At 40.6% G+C, this 21,356-nt stretch overlaps 1 protein-coding gene across 1 annotated transcript in view; it reads right to left on the bottom strand.

The window, feature by feature from the left end:
- Positions 1 to 1,140: 1,140 nt before the first annotated feature.
- Positions 1,141 to 21,356, bottom strand: part of ADAMTS2 (ADAM metallopeptidase with thrombospondin type 1 motif 2) — a gene marked incomplete at both ends in the record, with an annotated part of 172,181 nt that continues 151,965 nt past the window's right edge. The window contains 11 exons of the mRNA XM_084295006.1: positions 1,141 to 1,604; positions 5,851 to 5,940; positions 6,072 to 6,201; positions 7,510 to 7,717; positions 10,696 to 10,828; positions 11,502 to 11,661; positions 12,829 to 12,992; positions 14,389 to 14,469; positions 15,114 to 15,237; positions 16,058 to 16,191; positions 19,857 to 20,032. Of these exons, the coding sequence (XP_084151132.1) occupies positions 1,141 to 1,604; positions 5,851 to 5,940; positions 6,072 to 6,201; positions 7,510 to 7,717; positions 10,696 to 10,828; positions 11,502 to 11,661; positions 12,829 to 12,992; positions 14,389 to 14,469; positions 15,114 to 15,237; positions 16,058 to 16,191; positions 19,857 to 20,032 (1,864 nt within the window). The remainder of the gene's footprint in view (positions 1,605 to 5,850; positions 5,941 to 6,071; positions 6,202 to 7,509; positions 7,718 to 10,695; positions 10,829 to 11,501; positions 11,662 to 12,828; positions 12,993 to 14,388; positions 14,470 to 15,113; positions 15,238 to 16,057; positions 16,192 to 19,856; positions 20,033 to 21,356) is intronic.

Below are 21,356 nucleotides of genomic sequence, written 5' to 3'. Positions count from 1 at the left end.
GAAGTACTCAAAGGGTTGTCAGGTTACACATTTCTAGCAGACCTGGTACCGTGTGTGTGGAGGGGTGTACGTGTTGCTGTAGGGGCACAGGGAACAGTTGTTCACTTCTGTGCCAATAAAGCTGTCCTATGGAAAGGAAGAAAATTATGATTTCCTCCAAAATAACCTTGTCCTATGGGAGAAAAAAAAAAAAAAAGTTTTCCTAACAAAGCACCAAAGAAAAGGCAACAAGAATCCAGTCATCTTTAACTTAACCAGCATGTGGGTAGAAAAAAATATCAGACCACAAAAAAAGCACCAACCAAGGAAGATCACTGAGGCTGTTGCGTTACATGAATGGATACTTGTAAACAGAAAGACTAGGCTGTCGTCAGTCCAAGTTGGCCGGACCTACCCTAATGCTAAATGTCTTGCACATGTTCGAACGTTTGGGAGAATCCTTTAAAATTGCTTATGGAAATATGTAAACTACTGGTTGTCAGTTTTTAATTTACACATAAATATACGGCTACAGAATTTTCTATATATTTTCTTACGCAGTCCCGGTTAAGAAAGCTACGTGAGCACATGCCTGGCTGTAACCACAGTAGCAGCTCACCTAAAGGCAGCTAACCTGGGGCTGGCACGTCCTCAGGTACCTTCCTGAACCGGGGGCTGAGTTAGTGCCTGGCTTTATGCAATGCACAGAAGCATCACAGGATTGCTGACCACCTGCTTGTCGGTATTAATGGGATCTTTAGTGTCTTGGGACAATTTTCCTCCATCATAAGTGTTAACTTCCATTGCTATTCCCAAGCAGTTTTACATGGGCTTAGTAGACTTAAACGAGCCCATAAACAAAAAAAAAAAAACAACTGCTAACCTGGCTTACGTCTTAAGGTTTGTTTGGATTCAGTGAAACGCTGTAATGATATTGCACTAATACTCTGCTGTACCCTGAAAACCTAGCTGTCAAAGTGTTCAGATTAGCACTTACAAAACAATCTGTCATTTCCATGTATAGTAGGCTTTAGAATTTGGCATCTCTGCCATAGCACCACTTTGATTTTTCCCCATTTGTAGTCTCTACGACATGGGCAATCCTATGATGTTGGTAACATCTCTATAAGAGAAAAATGCTGTTTGTGCCATATTTCCATTTTAGTTTGTCTTTCTAAGAGTCTCTTTTTTCCTTTTCTCAGCGATCAGCTCCTGGATTCTTTGATTCCTTGTCCTTTCATAAGGTATCCTCCTCCGTGTAATGATGTTGTGCTGTGACACTTCGTTGTCCAGCCCATCGATTTTATAGGGAACGTCCACCGCATTAATTTCTGGGTGCTCCTCGGTTGCATTGGAAGGAGGCACGTGTGGTTTAGAAACACGAGGAGGGCTGGTGGCAGGCTGTGTGGTGGAAACTCCCGTGAGAGGGCTGAGGGTTGTCAGGAACTCCTCCTCAATAACATTATTCTTATTTATGTTAGATTTGGTTGCATTGCCTTCCTCGGTTAGGTTGTTGTACATATTACAGGACTTGCAACAGAGCTTATTGTAACCGGGAATTGAACAGTACCGAGAGAGAACTTCCATGCGACAAAACATTGACTTGTCTCCTTGACAATGATCTTCTGAAAGAGAAAAAGGGAACAGATAAATAAAGAGCATCTTCACGTTAATCAGAAAAAGAAACACAGCTGAGGCTTTGGCAGTGGGCTGAGGATTTGCTATTTTAACGTGGGATGGGAAACTGGCAACTGAACCTTCTAGCAGCAGAAGCAGACTTAAGGCTAAACCTAAAACTTGACTTGCTTGTAGGAAAGCAAAACCTGATCTAAACTCTGTGGACTGGCCCCATCCATGCTGACTGACCTGAACACTAAGTTTTGGCTTTGCATTCTGCAAGTGCTACCCTGGAGACTGTCACCAAGGTTTTTATTAAGAATTTTTTATTTTTATTTTTTTCCTTTGCACCGTGTAATGTTTTTATGCAATCTAGCAGTGACTAACCAAAGTCAGGGGGAATTTATGTCTATCTCAACTGCTTTGAGAAAGTTAAGTCCTATTTCTATGTGAACCACGTAACTCTCAGAATTAATCCATTTCCCACTGGAGCAATTTTTCTTCCAGGTAGCCCGGTTCTGAAAGAGGCAGCATTGCCTGAGCATGTCCCTTGCTTGAAAAAGAAGTGGCACATTTAGCATAAGGCTTTTCTCCTCCTCCTCGAACAGCGCTGGTATTTTTAGGCCAACAACCTCCAGTGAGATGGAGCCAAGCCAGTCCATTAATGACTGAGAGACTCATAAAAAAAAGTCATTTTTTGTTTCCCTGAGTAAAAAATAAAAAATAAACATACAAAAGGGAAAGAATGACAACGTATGGGTTCTGAGCTGTCAACACCTGATATGTCAACGCGCATTACGTTACAGGTATCATGCCAGATCCTGATCTTGCTGAACCGTAGGTGGCGTGATGTAGGCTAGGGTGCTGAAGTGGAACAGATCACACCATTGGATTGTCTAAGAGGCACTGACTGAAGTCTACTCAGAGCTGACTCAAGCCCATGTGATTTCTGCTCAGAGGATGTGAAGACTGCCTGAACTGGTGGTGGATGGATGGCGAAGGCTTAGCGGGCTCCTTTGAGAGAAGCTCCCTGTCCTCCGTCCCACAGACAAGCCCCATGCCTCCTGTGTCTCAAGGGTGAAGTGATGGAGCCAGGAAGTACCGGGAGCTGCAGGGAAGTAAAATTCCCAACACGCAGCCCAGGCTGGAAGCAAGAGGAATCAGAGGGCTTGCAGGAGAGGAGAGTGCCAAGGGGAAAGGCAGACGGACCAACACTTGGCAAAATCAGTAACAAAATATTTTCTCTGTGACCACAGTGCTGAGGCAGATGAAATCACTTCTGCCTCTCTCCTTACTCTTCCTACATCTCCACCTACTCTTACAGTAAAAGATGAGTAACTCCAATTACCCGCCTGTACTCAGAGCACATGTGATCACACAGCGCGTTCCTGGAGCACGCTTTTTGCCATCCTGCTAGGAATACTGACTTACCCTGTCAGCAACCTTACAGCAAAGTAGAAAACCAGAGCAGATTCAGAGATACCAAGTGAGCTCAGAAAGTGTAGGTGTCGCCTCTTCACTCATCCTCAGTTAACAAAATAGGGCATTATAGGTGTTTAATTGGCAAACATATCAGTCTAAAATAAACTAAGAATTATTGCTGCTGCCTTAAAATTCTACCAATGACTGACAAAGGTGAAACACCTTTCTTGCATTGTATTTATGCCCTAATTGTTGCATTTGTTGCAGAAAAACAAAGTTCTTATTATTGTTTTCAAATGCATCAATTCATTTTCACAGTTTTCAAATGCTAAACTGAGGCTGCTGGAAAAGGAAAACAACTCCTTCCTTAGGAACCTAAGAATAGTATTTTGGTTTTGGACATGTTTTCAGACCAGCCTTTAAGAACTGGAACTGTTAGTATCCGCAGGCGTAATGCTATACAAAGGACTGCATGTGCCTATACAGCTTTACATATTTTTTACATACCATGTAGAATCCCTTTTGAACATTTTGCCTTGTGTTGCATCACTTTAATGCAAGCTCCTCTAAATGGCTTGCAAAATAAAAGTCAACAAGCGTAACACTTAAATGTAGCTTCAACAAGGCAGATCTGTTCCTGGCTTTGCTGGAATCACTAAAAACACCTTTAGAAAAATGCCTTTTTTCTGTCAAAGTCTGTAATGTCATCTTAAAAATGCATGAAAATAAATCTGCATGAAATAATACGCTTAATGACATCTGATAAGTTATGTAAATAAACTTTGTATCTTGTGAATGTCAGAATGAAAATTTAATCCTCTATCCAAACCAAAATATCCAGATTTGCTGAACTTTTATTTATTTTTACTTGCAGTATGCATGACAGACTGGAAGTATATCTTCAAAACATCAGTAAGAAAAAAATAAATCAGTTTCACAGTCACTTTGGTACACATTAGTCTCATAAAAAATATTGAAAAGCAAACTGAATTGGCACATCTTTAATATTATGTTAAATACATACAAAACACTAATAAAATATCCCTGATAAACCAAAGTGCATATAGACATAGTGCACAATGCCCAGATACCTTATTGCACCATTCTCTATAGCCACCCATCTCTTGAAACATCACTAAACATTGTCTATTTAAAGGTAACAGTCATGAATATATTTATACAGTTAAACATCAATTATTTTACATAACAGTATTCAGTGCCAGATACGTGTCTTTGCTTTTTCACCTTGTCATGTAGATTGTTAACATGTTTCAAGAAATTATCATATTAACAGCAAAATTTAAATATGTGATCACATGATAATGACAAGTTTGAAGTGCTACACTGTTGAAGATCCAAAGATTCAAAAATGCCACTTTTGTAAAGAACATGATCAATGCAATAAGGTAGTAATTTACTCCAAGACTGCAGGTTTAAAACCGATACGTTTCTACTATTGTTACTGACTGTCACAAACGGTTTTATGAGTTGTGAATTCCAAATCCTCAACACAAACACGTACGGTGAAGCAACAATGCCAGTTAGATTTCAGTAAGTCAGGTAACAACCCTGTCTTTATGAAGATATGGATATGCACTGTGCAAATTAACCTCGGATTAAATTTACTGCCTTGTAATAGTTATCGTTCAAGTAAAAACACTCCATATGAAGATTAACTCAAGGTACCAGTGTACTGTTTATATTTAAAGCTGGATCTGGTAAATTAATGCCATTTACATTTCAACATTAAGGCATTTTTCTAAAATTCTTCTTCTAAGCAAAAAAAAGCAATAAAAATTGAGGTAATTCTGTAGTAGTTCACACTGTTATGTTTGCCAGTTGACACTTCTATAGAGCACACACACACACGCACACACACACGCACAAACCATACCAGTCAAGTCAGACATGCACATGGTGAAAAAAGACCAAAGATGTAATGAGTATAAACAGCTCCTCGCCGAGCAGCTGGAGACATCGTAGTCAATGAAATGTCATATTGCCTCAACCAAGTAAACAGAACCACCACACAACCTTCAACATGGACCATGCCCGTTTTGCCTTTGTTTTTGTTTCTAAAGCGAAAGTAAACAAAACTGGCAAAAATTGTGTGATGGGAAAATGGATGCAGCTTTTCACAAGGAAAAATATTTCGAACCACCAACAGGAGTTTGGCGAGAGCAGACAGTGTCATAGCAGCACTTCAGGTACCGACAGAAACTGAGCGTCTGGTGTCAGTGAGCCCTCCCACAGGCCACAAACACAAATGGTAGGGTCAGGAATAAAAAATGAGCAGCAAGGGTGAGTAAAGCAACAGCACCACAAAGGAAAATGGAATGGATAAGTTCCTTCATTCAATAGCCTACCCTGTCAGAAAACTGAAACTAGAGTTATGAGATTTAGGGTCTTCAGATAAAGGAGAACTTTAGCACTACAAGGTGTCATTATTGTGATGTGATCACATTCACAATAAGTTCTCAGTTTTGCTATCAAACTGAACATCATGAACCAGTAAGAGCCTTTTTTCACCATCACCAAGCAACAAGCAAACTGATCCCAGCTTCCCTTCAGAGGACTGCAACATACTGTGGAGATCCAACTTCACACATCCAACACTTCAAGACCTCCACCACCAGTGCTACACAAGCTCCAGAGAAGAAAGACACCGAGCACCAAGTGCCTGGTGTGAAAAAAAGATTCAGCCCAAGATTTAAACTTGGCTAAGTCAAGGGAATTTTCCGCATAGAGAGAAGAAAAGAGCAAAAGGCAAAGTCCACATTCGATGTGGCATGCATTTAAGGGCAAAGGCAGAGTTATAAATGGGTCTTTTACTTGAAGATATTTTCTGGATGGGATAGTCTGGATCAGGTCTCGACAGCCATTGTATCATGTAGGTTTTCTTGGAAGGATCGGAAACATTTCCTTGAATGGAGGAAAAAGAAAGATCAATATTAGCATTAAGTAGTTTGCCTGTCAGAAGTGCATCCAAATAAATGCAGTCAACTTTATTTATTTTCAGTGAGTAATATATGCTAGAAAAGTCAAACACTTACTTGGACACGGAGGTAGTCTGCAAATCCTTACGGTCTCTGGTTTGGCTTCTTTGCAAAGGCCGATAGCATTGTCCCTGGTCCGGCACAGGACGGGGCGATCCTGTGTGCCATTTCCACAGCTGACAGAACACTGAAAGGATATGCACCAGTTAGACTCTGAGTCACCCTTTGAAAACAATAGGTTAGAAATTATTTTTTAAATTTTAAACCAGTGCACTTGCTTTGAGCTGATGTTGTACAGTATTTGAACCAGAGCAGTACCTTTAGTAGCTAAACAAGAGGAGGTGCCGCTGCTTTTTGGGGCATACAAGTATTTATGAAACATGCTGAGAAAGAGCTAATGGTCTAAGCAGTATAGAAACAACTGCAAATGTGAAGCATCTATTCATTATGTGCACCAGGGATAGCATTCCTTGTGACACCTATTAAACCTAGGGAGGACAAAAATTGCAAAAATGGCATGGTTCCAAAATGAAATGTTGTATCTACATATAGAGCCATATTTTTAGAACAATTTAATGGGGAAATACTGAGATGAAATGCAAAGATCCAGTGTGTCAGAATTATAAGAATAATTTAATGTTATAATATTGTACTCACATTTCCTGCCATTAGATAACTGCAAAGGTTTGTACATATGAATAGATGAAGCTTCTTATTACTCTACTAAACACTGCAGCAAGAAAGAGTCTGTGCACAGTGGTGTTACTTTCCCTGCTTACACAAGGAGTGTGTCGAAGAGCCAGCAATGAAAAGCACAAAATGCCCAGCTCCTGACACTTGTTACAGGAATGACTGAATCCTGTTTTGCCCCTAGTAGTGGCAAACAAAAAAAAGGTAGAGGAGAAGTTGCTCTGTGAATAGTTGTCCTGTGTTTCCTTAGGAAACTAGGTTAAAAAAACTCTGTCCTTTGGCTTATGGAAAGAACTTTACGAGACTGAGCAGTTAAATCTTCTGAAGGCCTTTTCATCAAAGATGCTTGCACCTTTTGAACTCCATGAACTCAGTGCCTAACTTTCTTAGCTGCCCTTAACCACAGTAACTGAAAACTTCGATGTCTTCTTTACTTGAAAGACAATAAAACAATGACAAAAGAATTAATTGCCCTTCTTGCAGCTAAGTCAGCAGGTAAACAACTGTGAGCAGAATAAAGAGCTGGCAGAAGTCAGCTTTCCCGACCCTGACATCATCTATGGCGAGAGGTGGCTTCACAGGGTCTGAATCATCCATCATCATGGCAGGATGGCTTCACTGGGCAGTTCACTGCCACCATCTCTCCATCCAACTCACCTTCCATCACATTAGTAACAGTGTAAGACCCTCTGTGTGGGTGTTAGTTTATCACCTTAAAAAGCACTGGAATAGAAAGCACAGAACAAACTCTCCATGATTTTCTCATAAGAAATAAGTTGCTTGAGGCCCCCAGAAAGAAACTGACCTGTGACCAGGACCCTATTCTCCACTGTGCTGGACAAAGCTCCCGGTTGCAAGGCCTCCTGCCTTCTGGACGATCATTGTTGCAGTACTTGGTGTGAACAGACCGATTTGTGTTGTCGTGCAGGGGCTGGATGCATCGGACAGATCGGACTTGGTATCCTGTTTTCCCACAACTTTTGCTGCAAGGCTCCCATTCTCCTGTAACCCATCTGCGTCAGTAAAGAGAAAGCAAGTTAAGTAAAATGCTCTGTCTCCTAAACTGGATGTATTGAAACTGTCTGGTGAAGTGTAACTCTTAATCAGGGGGTTAACAGGATGTTAGTACAGGTTTTGATATGGAAAAAGAAGACGATAAGCAAACCAATAAAGAGTTCTGGGAGGTGTTATTTGATCACGTCCCTGAAAAATCACTAATAAGACCTAGATCTTCAGATTCACATGTCTTTCAATTCGTCTCTCCGTTTTTTTTTTCTCCTAAGTTGGAACACGCATGCATCCAAAGATTACTTTCCACACTGGTAGGACAATACCATGTGGTTCTGAGCTGTCCTGTTAGCAGATCTGACCACTGTAATTAAAATTGATTTACCATTTTTTTATACTGCAGTCAAAGCTGTTTACCATAAAACTGTATTAGATCCATTTACTAATTGAAATCCATCACCTTTATTGAATGTTAAGGCAGATTTAGCCATTAATAACCTTGAAAAAACTCTTATAAAATATAATTTGCCCTTTTTTTTTTTAAATGCAAAGGAAGCCTAAATGGTCTCAGACCAAATATAAATGGCCTCCCTTACTAAGCTTGAAAATACACTAATTCCACTGGTTTGAACTACAAGGAATGTGTGTTGCTGAACACTTACATAACCCTTGACTTCCCATTATTCTTGCCTTTCTTGCAGTCATTCAAAATGCATTTTCCAAAACACAAATTTAATCATGTTTAATTCATAACAGAGAATGGAATTGCGTATTTTTGGAAAGGAAAAGTAAGGAAGCATTAAAAACAACCCAAGGAGCCAGCACTTTGAATAGCCCCAATACAAAATTTCAGCTTTGAAGGACTAACATTTTGGTCCAGGGACTGAGTCACCATTTTAAAATATCGTATTAATGCCAACACCAGATCCAACTTGACAAGAGCTCTTTTACCTTAAGGGCACCTGGTCGAATATTTCTTCCACATTGATAACCTGTAGGTAAGGCTGGGTTTTGGGGGCATGACTATATATTGTTCTCTAGCAATAACTCTTTATCATTCTCCCTGTTCGTCTTTTTCTTGCATACAGGTTTATGCATTACTGTGAGGTGTTTTCCAGCTGTGACAGTATGACATTGCCACTAGTATAATTATGTCAGATGGTCCCTGTAAGTACTTGTACAATCAAAGCTCTGCTGAAGTACCACGGTGCAGACAAAGCTTCTGCTCATTTATCTCTCAGATAAGCATTACTCTCGCTTTGCTTCATTTGTTTTGATTTTAAGCTGGCTCTTCCAAGACTGCATAGAAGTTATGGTCTGTAATTTTTAAAGTCAAAAGCAGCCAACCCCAGGGTGTTGCTGAGTTTCCAGGTCCTGGTGCATGTATGAGCTGTGCACCAGCCGTCCCCACAGCTGGGTTCCTAAAGGCCGTGAATCCCAACATCATAAATGTTTGGTCTAGGGGAAGGCAAAGCTTCATAGAAAATCAGAAGGTCTGAGTTTAAAACGTGTAAATCAGTTTGGACACCGGAAAATGTCACATGTGGTTTGTAATGTAGCATAGATGAACACTTTACTGAAGAAACATCCAGAATATGAGCTGATTGTCCTAAAGTATTCATAAAATCCTGTTTTTAGAAATAGTTAAGAAATATCACAGGCACAAAGAAATGCATCAAGCTCCCAAGTTAAGCAAAAAGTACAGTGGTAATCATCCCACTTTCTCTTTGTAACCTATTGAAATTACACAAGCTGTGGAACTCAGAGCCATGAGTTCTAAGGTGATTTCTGAGTCAAAGTTGATATTTTTCCCATTAACCACGAAGAAGCAGCTATCAGTGTGGTTCTGGGTGTTGCAGAGCTTCATAAAATCTCTTATATAATAACCTCTCCTATATATAAGTGCAAAATGCTCCAATGCTATTCTGTAAAAACAGGCAAGAGAAACACTCAGGAATCTAAGTTCAATTTAAGATCCTATTGAGACTTTGTGGTACCTGGGTCCAATTATATTTGTGTCTGAAAGAAGAATACAGTCCTTTCCAGAGAGTCTGAGATATGATCATTAGGTTGTTACTTCAGTTCCAATAAATAAATGTTAAATCCTGACCCGTGCTGAGTTTATGGGGCATAGTTTCTTGATTTTTCTTTTTCAAATCTCTTTTGAAAAGAAGTTAGGAAATATTGTGTGATATGTTCTACTTATTTGTTGTGCTCCCTGGAATCCAGACTGAGTCTCCAGAGGTAAAATCTGAAATCAACATACTCCTTCTTTGTTGCAGTAGCAATATAAGGAATAAAAAATAAAGAATAAGGATTATAAGGGCACTACATGTGGCAGGGTAACCTGCTGCCAGTCAAAAAAGTACCTGAAAAATGTAAATAAAAATATTCATAACAACTGACTATATACAGCAAAGATGAACATACACCAGGTGTACCATGCCACATGAGAACAGCCAGAGAAACCAAGCATGCCAAATATTTTTCCCTGTATTTACATGTCCAAAAATATGCTGTGAACTCTAGGAAGATTTGGGTTTGAGCGCATGTATGACATTGGTTTTCTTATGTAGCACTCAGTAAATTTGTTCTTACATGATTATCTCACACTGTGTAAAATCAACTAGTATAAACTGAATTTATATCTATTTTTTATTACCTCAAGATGGCCCAGACACAAATGTTTGGACTAAGACAGCATCGCTTTTCTAATCCAACTTATTTCAGAAGTCATAGGAGCCAGTAGTCCCAGGAATGGTATTTCTACAAGCAGAATACAGCATCACACCCTCACAGCCCTGCGTCTCTGTAATGATGTACAGATGTCCTTGAAGGCTCTTAAGTTCAAGCAGCCATGCATCATGTTGGAAAAGCAGCTATCAAGCTTAAACTGCCTTCTTCCAGCTGATAACAGCTAATTGGGTGTGATGCAATCACAGGTGCCACTGATCAATGCTGGTTGGCTCCAAGAAATACTTACATGGGCTGGGAGCACTCCTGCAGATTGCACACCCTGCGAATGGGTTTCGGCTTCTGGATCAACTCGCAGTAACTCCGATGAACCATCTTGTGGTCTGTCTTCCTCCGGCAGCCATATTTTGTGAATTGGTAGCCTGAAGAAAGACACTCCTCTTAATTTCAGGACTAGCAGTTGTTACACGGGACTCAGGTTTCAAACAAAACTGCACACACACTGTCAGAGGCTGCAGTTTGAACTACAGGTGAACATGCTACAAAAGGAACTGTCATTTGCACTGAATAAACACTTGAATTCTTGTAGACCAAGCACCCAGACTTGTTCATCCCCTCTGCTGTTCACTACGGGCTATAATGCAAAAAACACCACCACCTAGTGTTTCAATCCTGCACAGCCACGCTGTGCGGCTAAAACCTGCCCGTCACTCTGGTGGACATGGATCAGGGCCTCCATCTGACTCCCAAAGGAGGAATCTTCACATTGCAACGTCCACATCACAGAGTGCAGGACCTATTGTAGGCCTGTCCCTGCTGCACCACGATGTTTGGCACCCTCGTGTCAAGAGACTCACACCCAATCCTGCACACTTGTACAATTTTTCAGTTTAATAAACTCAAGTCGGAAATGAGTCATCCCAGATCTGCCCCAAGAGCCTTTTTAGTCAGATTTTTAACACCATTTGTTATTTATTTATCTTTTTTTTTGTAACCTAAATGAATCCCTCCTATACCTCTGCTCTCACTAACATCTTGTAGCAATGAATTCCATACATGGTGTTCAGTTTTCTGCTTTGTTTTTTTTGTTTTTACCTCCCCCACAAGGTCTTGAACATTGCGACCATTTCTTCAGAGCCCATTCATATGATACCGAGTCCTCTTCCAAAACATTATTGTTATCTACATTCAAAGAATCTTCATGGATCATGTACTTGTAAGTCAGAGATATCTTGGCACTACCGTGAGGAATCACCTAGTAAACAAAACAGATGCAGAGAAAAAAAAGATTTAAAGACTGGTATCAGAAGCTATGCGAGATGACATGAAATAGAAATCATCATGGTTCAGATACAAAAACATCCCCTGAGGGATTTAAACCTTTTAGCTGCACTCAACACATTTTTTTTTCCTGATGAAAAAGTATCTCTCTCCTTGTGACACAGAGTTTCTAAACTGCGTATTAAAGACTGTTGTTGATTTAGACTGATGTTTCTTGCCAGCATTGGACTGACTTCACAATACTAAATTTTTTCCATATCCCATCATAAAGGAAGGAAATGTTCTACTAAAATGATAATGGATAGTTCCACTAAAAGAAAAGGCAAATTCAAATACACCAATAACTGAAAGAGGTGGAGAAAATGCCTAAATTTCTGATAAAATACAACTACTCCTATGATAATCTTGGGAATTCTGTGAGGCTTGTTACTTTATCCTGTTAGAAGCATAAACTATTTAGAGAGAGTTTTTGCTATCACACTGCACCAAGACAAATGCAATAAAACATAACTCAATGTGAATACAGTGTAAAGTATTGGTCCTTTGAAAACATAACGTTTATTATTCCTTTGATGTTCAACTGGTGCAGACCAACACATTATAGCTGCTTTCAGAGGGATTCTGAATCTACTCCTACTTATTGTAGTCTATCATTTGCTATTTCGCAATGAAAAAAGAAGATAGTTACGAGGGTTTTGAAGTACAGAACTGGTAATGCTCTAGCAAACTGAGCCTGGAAGCCCAGGAATCCTGCATTGGACTTTGCATGATACATTTTCAAAACATGGACAGGAGGAGTCCTTAGACCTATCTGATATGAATCACTTTGATTTTTTTTTAAACTAATGATCACATAACAGATATGGTAAGTGGGCTGAAGAATCTTTATTCAGTGACCATTTTCTCGGCTATTCTCAGGAAATAATCAAGAGGTTGCTCAACACGTAATCCTGGGTTATAACAATTCATGTACAGAGCAGTGAACTAGGAGAAAGGAATTGAAATACATCTTCTATTGTCTTACAATCGAAACAGATGTCTTCTTGTAACTCACAAGAGGAATCTAAAATATATTATAGCACATTATGACTCTGTAATCCTGACACTGTGTTCCATGGAAGATGGTTTTCATTTGACTTACCAGAATAACTATTCCATTACGCAGAGGCCCCATGGTCTGCACGGTTTCTCTATCATCGTCATTCCGATATTCCCACTCCACACCCATGTCAATAAATACTTTAGAGTCTGGCACGTAGTTGTCTTCACTTAGAATGAATCTTCCCGTTTCACGATTTTTAATTGCTAGAAACAACATAAGAAATGTGAATAGTAAAGGTTCGCTTCTCATCTCTGTTCTTGTCTGCTCGTGTCCCAGTGGAAGAAGCAGAAAAGGCCAGGCACAGCAGTGTGCAATTTCCTTCTGTTCCCTCACAGGTTTGGAAAGACTTTTTCAGGTGTTTCACTGAACTGCCAACGCTTTCCTGCTCAGCTCCAGAAACATCAATCGCTCTCTTTTTTTGGGTTTTTCATAGCCTGCCCTGCCAGAGAAATGAGGCCAGCACAACCGCAGTGTGTGCGCCTGTCTCTGTCTGCTCCCAGCTAATGACTTCTCAGCCCACTGGCTAAATCTGAGCTAATTTGACCACCACCTGGGGGTCCCGTGGCTCCTCAACTCCTTCACATCTTGTATTATTGCTCCATGAGAGAAAGGCTTGTGGGCTAACCCACAGCAGTCCCCGCTACAAGAGAGAGGGAGGCTGGAAATTATATTCCTTCTGCTCAGATACAGCCCTGCTAACAATACAGCCCAGATGAAGCTCCTGGTGCTCTGCAGGAGCGTGCTCTTACGCACAACGCGTGACTCCTTGATCAACTATAATGAGCGTTCCATCCTTCAACCGGAGAAACTTTGGCCACCTTTGTATCAGGACTCTCCCCATTAGAAGCAGCAGGGACTGTTTGTTATTTACTGCCAAGTTTTAGCTCTCTTCTCTCTCCAGCAGCTAACTGAGACCTCCCCGCCTCAGCACTGGCCAGCTCTTTGTTCCCCCATGCACCGCTTGCCCCACACTGACAGAAGAGCCTCGTCTGAACCTGTGAGTGATGGCTCCTGCTCCACGGGGCAGGATGGGAAGCATTTACTGGCAAGAAGTTTGACTGACTCATGATACAATTAGTAGGCCATTCACTGTGAATCTACTTCCAATTAATAACAGCCTAGCAGATACTGTGTCTCATCGATTACATGGCACTGCTAGGAGAGGATTTCAATTACTTCCTAAGCTGTGTGATTGATTGGGCAGCCTTGTGTCAATACTGCTAGCAGTGGGGCAGAATCCAAAATGCAGGGAATGCACCCACTGCTCTTGGGATGAAGCTGGGAAATGGCTGAGGAAGGGGCGCATGTTGTGAGAGACGTACATGAAGATAATGCACTGCAACCCATAAAGCAATTCAGCTCCTCTTCCAGCAGCTTTCACACATGCAGGGATGTTCTTGCTAGGACTCCAGAGAATACAGCACAGGGAAATCACATTGCCAAACAAGTTTCCTAATATAACATACTTGAAGGAGGTATGTGATGTGGGAGGATAATGGGTAAACAAATGCATAAACACATTGTGAGGCTCCAGAGACAAAAATAAACAGCAGAAAAAAATATTCTGACTGATTTTTTTCCTCCTTGTTACATACTTACCAAGATTATGACTAGTGGCGTCTGTTTCCTGTATAAGTAAATGTCTTGCACCAACAGGAATTTCAAACATCTTAATGTGACCTTTATTGCAATATTTAAAAAGATAGTAACTGGTTAGTATGCATCAAACAGGAAGAGCCTGTCTAAGGAATTCAAACAAACATTATTGTCTAATACCAGGGCATATTACAGAAGCTGAACCTCATCCAGCATCGTTCCCATCCCTATTTCTGTGCCAGGTGATGAAATGTAACAGGAACAAAGGGCTTTGGGTCAAAAGAAAAATGCCTTGTGTGTCATCAACAAACCAAATTTGCTTCAGAATAAAAAGTGCTTCGAGTGCCATACACATCCACAGAGAACATGGAAGCTCGTGCCTGACAGTGAGTGATGACAACATATTACTGCAGTGCTGCGTGACTCAAACCGAGCAGCCGAGTGACATCAGCAGCACAAATCAATCCACAGTTCGTCAACAAGGAACACTGAAGCCCTCCTTCTCTATGCATGTGCAGGCCCTGATATCAGCAGACTTAAATGATCACTGGAAAAAAGTCTCATTTTTTAATTCTAGGCATGTCTGAAAGTCCAGAGAGTTTACTGGAATTAGGGATGCTGCAAATTATTTGTGATTGCTCTGGTATTTTCCATGAGACTTTAAATACTAGAAGAGATCAAACAAAAATACCCTGAATTCCCTAAGACAAAACACTGAACGCACTGACCTTGTTTCTTTGGTACTCTTGAAAACGTTCCTTTCACCACTTTGCAGTGGGAATTATCTCCTCCACAAACACCACACTTATCTTCCTGCTTTGTGGAACCTATGACCCTGTCACACCCAACTTTCTGTGCACAAAAGAGAAAATCAGTCATTTTTACTTATCCAAGCTTCAGTTCAAATGAGCCTTTACTTCAGATACCAAAACCAAAACTTCTCCTTCAGCAAAGTACAAATTGTAGTATTTTCCTGGAAAATCAGCATCTAACTGGATTTTTAATATTTGTACTTCTAGTTCTTATAATATCTGTCAATTAGGTAATGAGATTTTAATATTCTTCAAAGTAGTCTTCCTACCTAAGCAAAGAAGCACTGCTAAGGCAAAGCTCTTAAACCTCAGCTTATCTTAAAGCAGATGCTTAAATTCCAGGGGAATCAAAGCAACTGTGAGAACCTCCACCAGTGCTTTGCTGAGTCAGAGCCTCTAATTCTGTTGAAAGATGACCTGTGTCAGATCCCAATTTAGAGGAACTTGTATTGATTTTTTAAAAATAGCTTGATCAAGTACAGAGAGAATGCACATCAGTCACATATTACCAGCGCTTTCCTTGAAAGCTGCTGCATGTTAGTATTTCATTGTACATTCCACCCCCACTAAACCTTAGCAGGAAAAGCTTTCGTTGAAAGCTAATTGTAATAGTTCATCTTAAAATACCACATTAAATAGTACTTGTGTAGGTAGGCGCTGTTGGAATTGAGTCACATGCAGTGTGATGGTAACTGTGAATATCACACATAATATTGTGACAATAATTCTAATGAAATCTCCTTATTGCCCAAAGTGTTATTATACCTACTTAAATACTCATTCTCGGAGAGAAACATTCAAGCTACCATTTACATTGTTTTCACAATACTAAGCTCTGAAACAAGTAACCACAAGCTTACCAAGCAGTCTCCCCTCACACAGATGCTGTAAGCATCTTTGTAGGAGCAGCGAGTCCCATCATGTACCATCCTCTTCATATACACGACATCACCCGTTTCCTTTGATTCACAGTACAGGTGGCACCTTTCCTTAGCTGGAAAACAGAATTGCACATGTTCAGCTACAACAGTTTATTTGCTGATTTTGTGAACATGACAGTGTTTTCATTACTCCCTCTTACTCCTTGCACACATCACAGGAAAATACAGTGCCCCACAAATCATCGATGCTTATCTCCTTTCAAAGGCTGTGTGACCATTTGGTAACTGATGAGCCATAAAGCACCCAAGTGTCACTATCAGGAGACAGTCTTAGAAAATAACAGATCATTTACGTTCACTGGGGCCTCCATTTAATTCCATGCCAGATAATGCAATCTAGCAGAGGCTTTGGCAGCCTGCAACCTGTGAGAGATGAAGGTTTCTGCATCAATTTCTCCTACAGTGCACCTAAATCTGAAAAAGCAAAAGCAATTTTGCCATTAAAAACAGTCGTTTGATGCTAAGTGAATATGGATTCTAAAATGTCTTCAGAGACAGCTGGGTAACACTAAATAAGAAGCTGATTCTCCTTCTTTGTTGAACTTGTATTTCTGATAGTTTAAACCATTAAGCAAGATGAGATGTCGAAGATATTTGGAATAACACAATTTTTAACCACTAATACATGCACAAGCCTCCAGACAAGTGTACCTCTTTCTCCTAAACTGCTCCAAAGAACCAAGAACAACGAATAAATCTGAAATGACTAGTCAGTGGCTGAATAAAAATGTCTTCCACCAGTTTATTTCATTTTACCCATTTCTCTTACTTTCCCCTGCCCTATCATCGGATTCACCATGCTTTTTTTTGGCAGTGAAGAGTAGATGGCCTTCCTATTAGATGAAACAAATAAAGATTCGGTGGTTTTAACATGATTAAATCTTAGAACACTTTTCCCACCATTTAGAAGAACAATGAACCTTCAATTACAGTAGTTCAATTAACATAAATCTTCACAGGCCCTTTGCGTTCTTCCCTTGTACAGTTTCATGGCCTCTGCCCTCTTTTAATAAAGTTCTTGTTATTGCTGCTGGTGTCCTCATGGCCACTGGGTATTGGTACATCAGAGACCTTTGTTACTGCTCCTGACCAATGCAGATACATCTTGCAAAAAATGTAGTGTCTAGACTATTAAAGCAGGTACTTTACTTGTGCAGAATCTTAACAGAGGAGATATTAAGGTTAAGTTCACAATAACCACAGACCCGTGGATCTGCACGTATTAGGAACATTAAGCTATGCACACGACATAGATGTGCACACACACACCCCCCCCACACATACCATTCATTCACTGCGTGCAATGAAATGCAAACATCAGAAGGTCGGAGTGGCTGCCACTGGCCCGGTCCAGTGGCTTTATTTTAGAAAGAACTTTCCCATTGCTCCCTAAGGATGGTAAATTTGCAACTGCAATTAAATAGGACCCTGGTAATTGCAGTGAATTGTTCTCTTTCTATTCTCTTTCTATTCACTGGTGTCTGGCATAGTAGAGGTGCAGGAGCACAAAATCCAGCATCTGCCTGTCTATTGCTGTACCCCAGCTCCGTGGCTTTTCTCTGGGCATGGGATGAAACGTACCTCCCTGTCCCCATCACAGACACGTGTCAGAAGTGTCCAGCTGAGCTGCATGTCAAGTACATGGATTTATGTCACTTCTGAGTCGTGGCTGTGTTATCTGCACAAAGTACGTCACTGGTATGCCTCACCTCTACAAAAGGCGGTTTTAAATATATTAAAGTTCACGCATAAACCATCCTCTGGCCTTTCTTCACAAAAAAAAGAAAAAGAAAAAGAAAAAGAAAAAAAAAAGCTGTTCCCTTTAATAACACCACAGAGGTAAATGTAATTCTCACAAAGGGGGGCTGCAATTTGTACCACAGCTATGTGGAAAACCAGCAGTGGCCAGTGATCAATCCTCAGACATCACTGAGCTGGTTTCTGACCCAGAAGCCATTGAATTTAATAGAAAATGTCTGATTAGTTTCAGTGGTCTTTGCAGCAGACGGCTCCAAAGGCTAAGTAAAGGTCTAAGCAGAAGCAAAGGTCTCTGGGCCACAGCGTTCCTCCCCTCTCCCTGTGCCAGCAAAGCAATTTCATGAAACTGAGCCATGAGGCTGTATCTGAGCTCTGAAAATCCCAGATTGCACAAGATGGCATGAAAAGAATGAGGGAACCTTGAGGACTGTTTAGGAAAAAAAGCCAGACAAATTAATTACAAACAATTTGCTGTTAACTTCTGGCAGTGTCCTCTCTCTGGAATGCAAAAGGATTCACCCAAAGTGACCCTTTCCCTCCCGGAGACCTGCTCCTGGCTGAGCACAGCTCGGGCACCCAGGTACCTGCCACCCGTCTCCTGCCATGCCAGGCCTGGCCTGGAAGACCTGTCATTCACACACGGTGACCAGGCTTAAAAACAACGAGCAGCCTGCACTGCTTGTCAAACAAGTGGAGAATCATTGCCATCTGCCTTTTCAGTTTTTAAAAGTACATTTTTCAACACAACACAGCAACAGCGTGGCGACAGTCTTCATGCCCCAAAACCAATTAGCTGCACTTCTGTTGTCAGTTAAAGCAGAAGAATTAACAGTGAAATGAACATTTTTGTTCTAAGAGGCCATGTCTGCCACGATCCTGGAACACCAGAGCGATTGCGTTGGTTCTCACCCAGCTCCCATCCAACCCAGTACCTGGCCTCCTACAGTGCCCAACAGCGTTTGCAGGAAGATATAAGGCAAAACCAAAACTGATACTTTCCTCAGTGTATTCTCCAAGGTTGTTGTACACTGCAGCTCAGGGATTCCTAAGTCATGGCTGGATCTTGGTGTTTAATAGTTCTTGATGGATTAAAGACCTCTCAGAAATTTCCCTAAATCAGTTTTAAAACTCCTGGCATCTGCAACATCCCATGGCGATGAATTCCACTTTAATTATATGCTTTGTGGAAAAGTACTTCCTCTTATTTGTTTAAAATCTGCCACCTGATAATTTTATTTGATGTTCCCAGGCTTGTGTTATGAGAAACAGAGTGTAATTACTCTGTGTGCAGCTTCTTCGTGCCACTTACAATTCTGTAACTTTATCTTCTTAATCTAAGCCATGACTTTCTTTTCAGGGTGAAAAGTCATAGTTTATCTAAACTTTCCCTATTCAGAAGTTACAGCTTGTGCTTGCTTTGTTTGGGCCTCTTCTACTTCAACTGCTGCTTTTTAGCAGTGGGCAGCAGTGAGACGGGGACAGCCTGAGCTAAATCAGCAGAGTATTTAAAATGCATGCCCCGTGTGGAGTCATACGGAGCCAGATCAGTGCTCTCTATCTCCCCCTTTTAACAGTCACTGAGCACCAAGCTTAGGTTCTGCTAAAGCTACCCCCAACCCTCAGATTGGATATTGGGAAGAATTTCTTCATGGAGAGGGTGGTCAAGCATCGAAACAGGCTGCCCAGGGAAGCAGTGGAGTCCTCATCCCTAGAGGTTATTTAAGAGAAGTGCAGATGTGTCACCAAAGGACATGGTTTAGTGATGACACTTGGTAGGTCAGGTTAATATTTGGACTTGATGGTCTTGAAGGTCTTTTACAACCTAAATGATTCTATCATTCTATGAAACTTGGCTTTCCATGCCAATGGCAATGCCAGTGCCAATGGCTTTATTAACACCCAGCTCCAGGCCTGGCACTGCCCTCACTGAGTCACATTTAAAACAAGAAGGACTGCTCACCATCAACATGTTCATAGGGGAGCCAGTGGTGCTTTGTGTTCTGATACTCAAAGTAAGGATCCCACTGCCTGCACTGCTCCTCTCTGAAGTCTTCGAAGTCCTTAGGGCAATCCTGAGTGTTGCAGAGCTGGAACTCGTAGCTTGGCCCCACGCACGTACGGCCTCCGTTGGCAGGACTGCAGAGGAAGGAAAGCGATGGTTAGTTTTGCCATTAATGCCTGAACAGAGCATCTATCAAATCCTCTGAGACACAATTTAATTCCTAGTCATGTCAACAAGAAGCTGATGAAGCCAGTGGTATATTTGGGGTACTTCCTTCCCCTATTTTTATCAGTACATGATCTAGTTTAATAATTGCTCTGGTATTTGTTTCTGTTGAAACAGTCTGGGAGACCATTGGAAAGATTTCTGTCTGTATACATCATCACATCTGGGATAAAAGAAGCAATCATTTAAAAACCTGCTGTTGCTCTTTAGCTCTCACAGAGCAATTTCTGCAAGTAGAGCCTCCAAGCACTTGAAATAAGCAAGAAAACCCATTTTTCTTGCTGTGGCCCAGGAAAGGAAAGCACAAGCAGCCGAAGCGACTCATTCACATTCACCCCTAAGCCAGCAGCAAATCCAGAAATGGAGCCCAGATGAGTGCTGTATCCACCAGACAGCCACACAGCCCACGCTGGTACTCTGTTATCTAGCAACACAGAGCTCAAGTTCTATCTGGATTTGCACCCTCTTCCAGGAAACACAGAAAACACTTTAAATAGTACACTAGCCTTTCCTACACAAAAAGAGATTCTACAACTAAAACTGAGTCTGCAATTATAAAGGTCACTTTCATGTTGCCAATGCAATAAAGGCTTAAATTAGAACTGGTACATTTTTTCTTAACAGAACAATTTCCATCATAAAATGCGGCTTCATTGTCAAAACTGAGCTGTTGTCTTTGCTTGTTTTTTAATCAAGATTATTTTCAACACTAAAGTCAATTTCAGTTGCTTTATCCTGTACAAAAATGTTCAAAAATTCTCCAGTAAAATCATGTAATTCTGAATATTGTTTCACTTTCTGCTGTCTTGACCTTGATATTTTATGATATAGCAATAATTATGTTTAATATCATTTATATATATGGATCTATATTAAATATGTCATAGTTCCAGTGTTACTGAAATTAAGTCATTCTACATCAGCTAGATGATCCATATGTACGTTATCAAAGCAAACCAATTCAATATTATTAAGATTAACTTTGGGGAAGGTTCTGATCTCTAGAGCTTTGTTCCAACTTGAAATGAAAGCAGTTTGAAAATGTCAGCGTATTCCATCTTGTAAGACTTTCTTGTTGAAATATCCAAAAAGGTGGATTAAACAAAAATCTAAAAAAACATATTAATTAAAAAAAAATAATCCAGCAAATCATTGCCATTATTTCACACTGATGTTAGAATAAGACATACATAGGACTCTGAAGTTTTACTTATGCTTTATGCAATAATGTAA

The sequence above is a fragment of the Netta rufina genome, assembly GCF_964035555.1.
Source record: "Netta rufina genome assembly, chromosome: 14".
NCBI classification, from domain to species: Eukaryota; Metazoa; Chordata; class Aves; order Anseriformes; family Anatidae; genus Netta; species Netta rufina.
The sequence above is the reverse complement of the archived record's forward strand: the minus strand, read 5'-3'. Positions and strand labels throughout refer to the sequence as shown.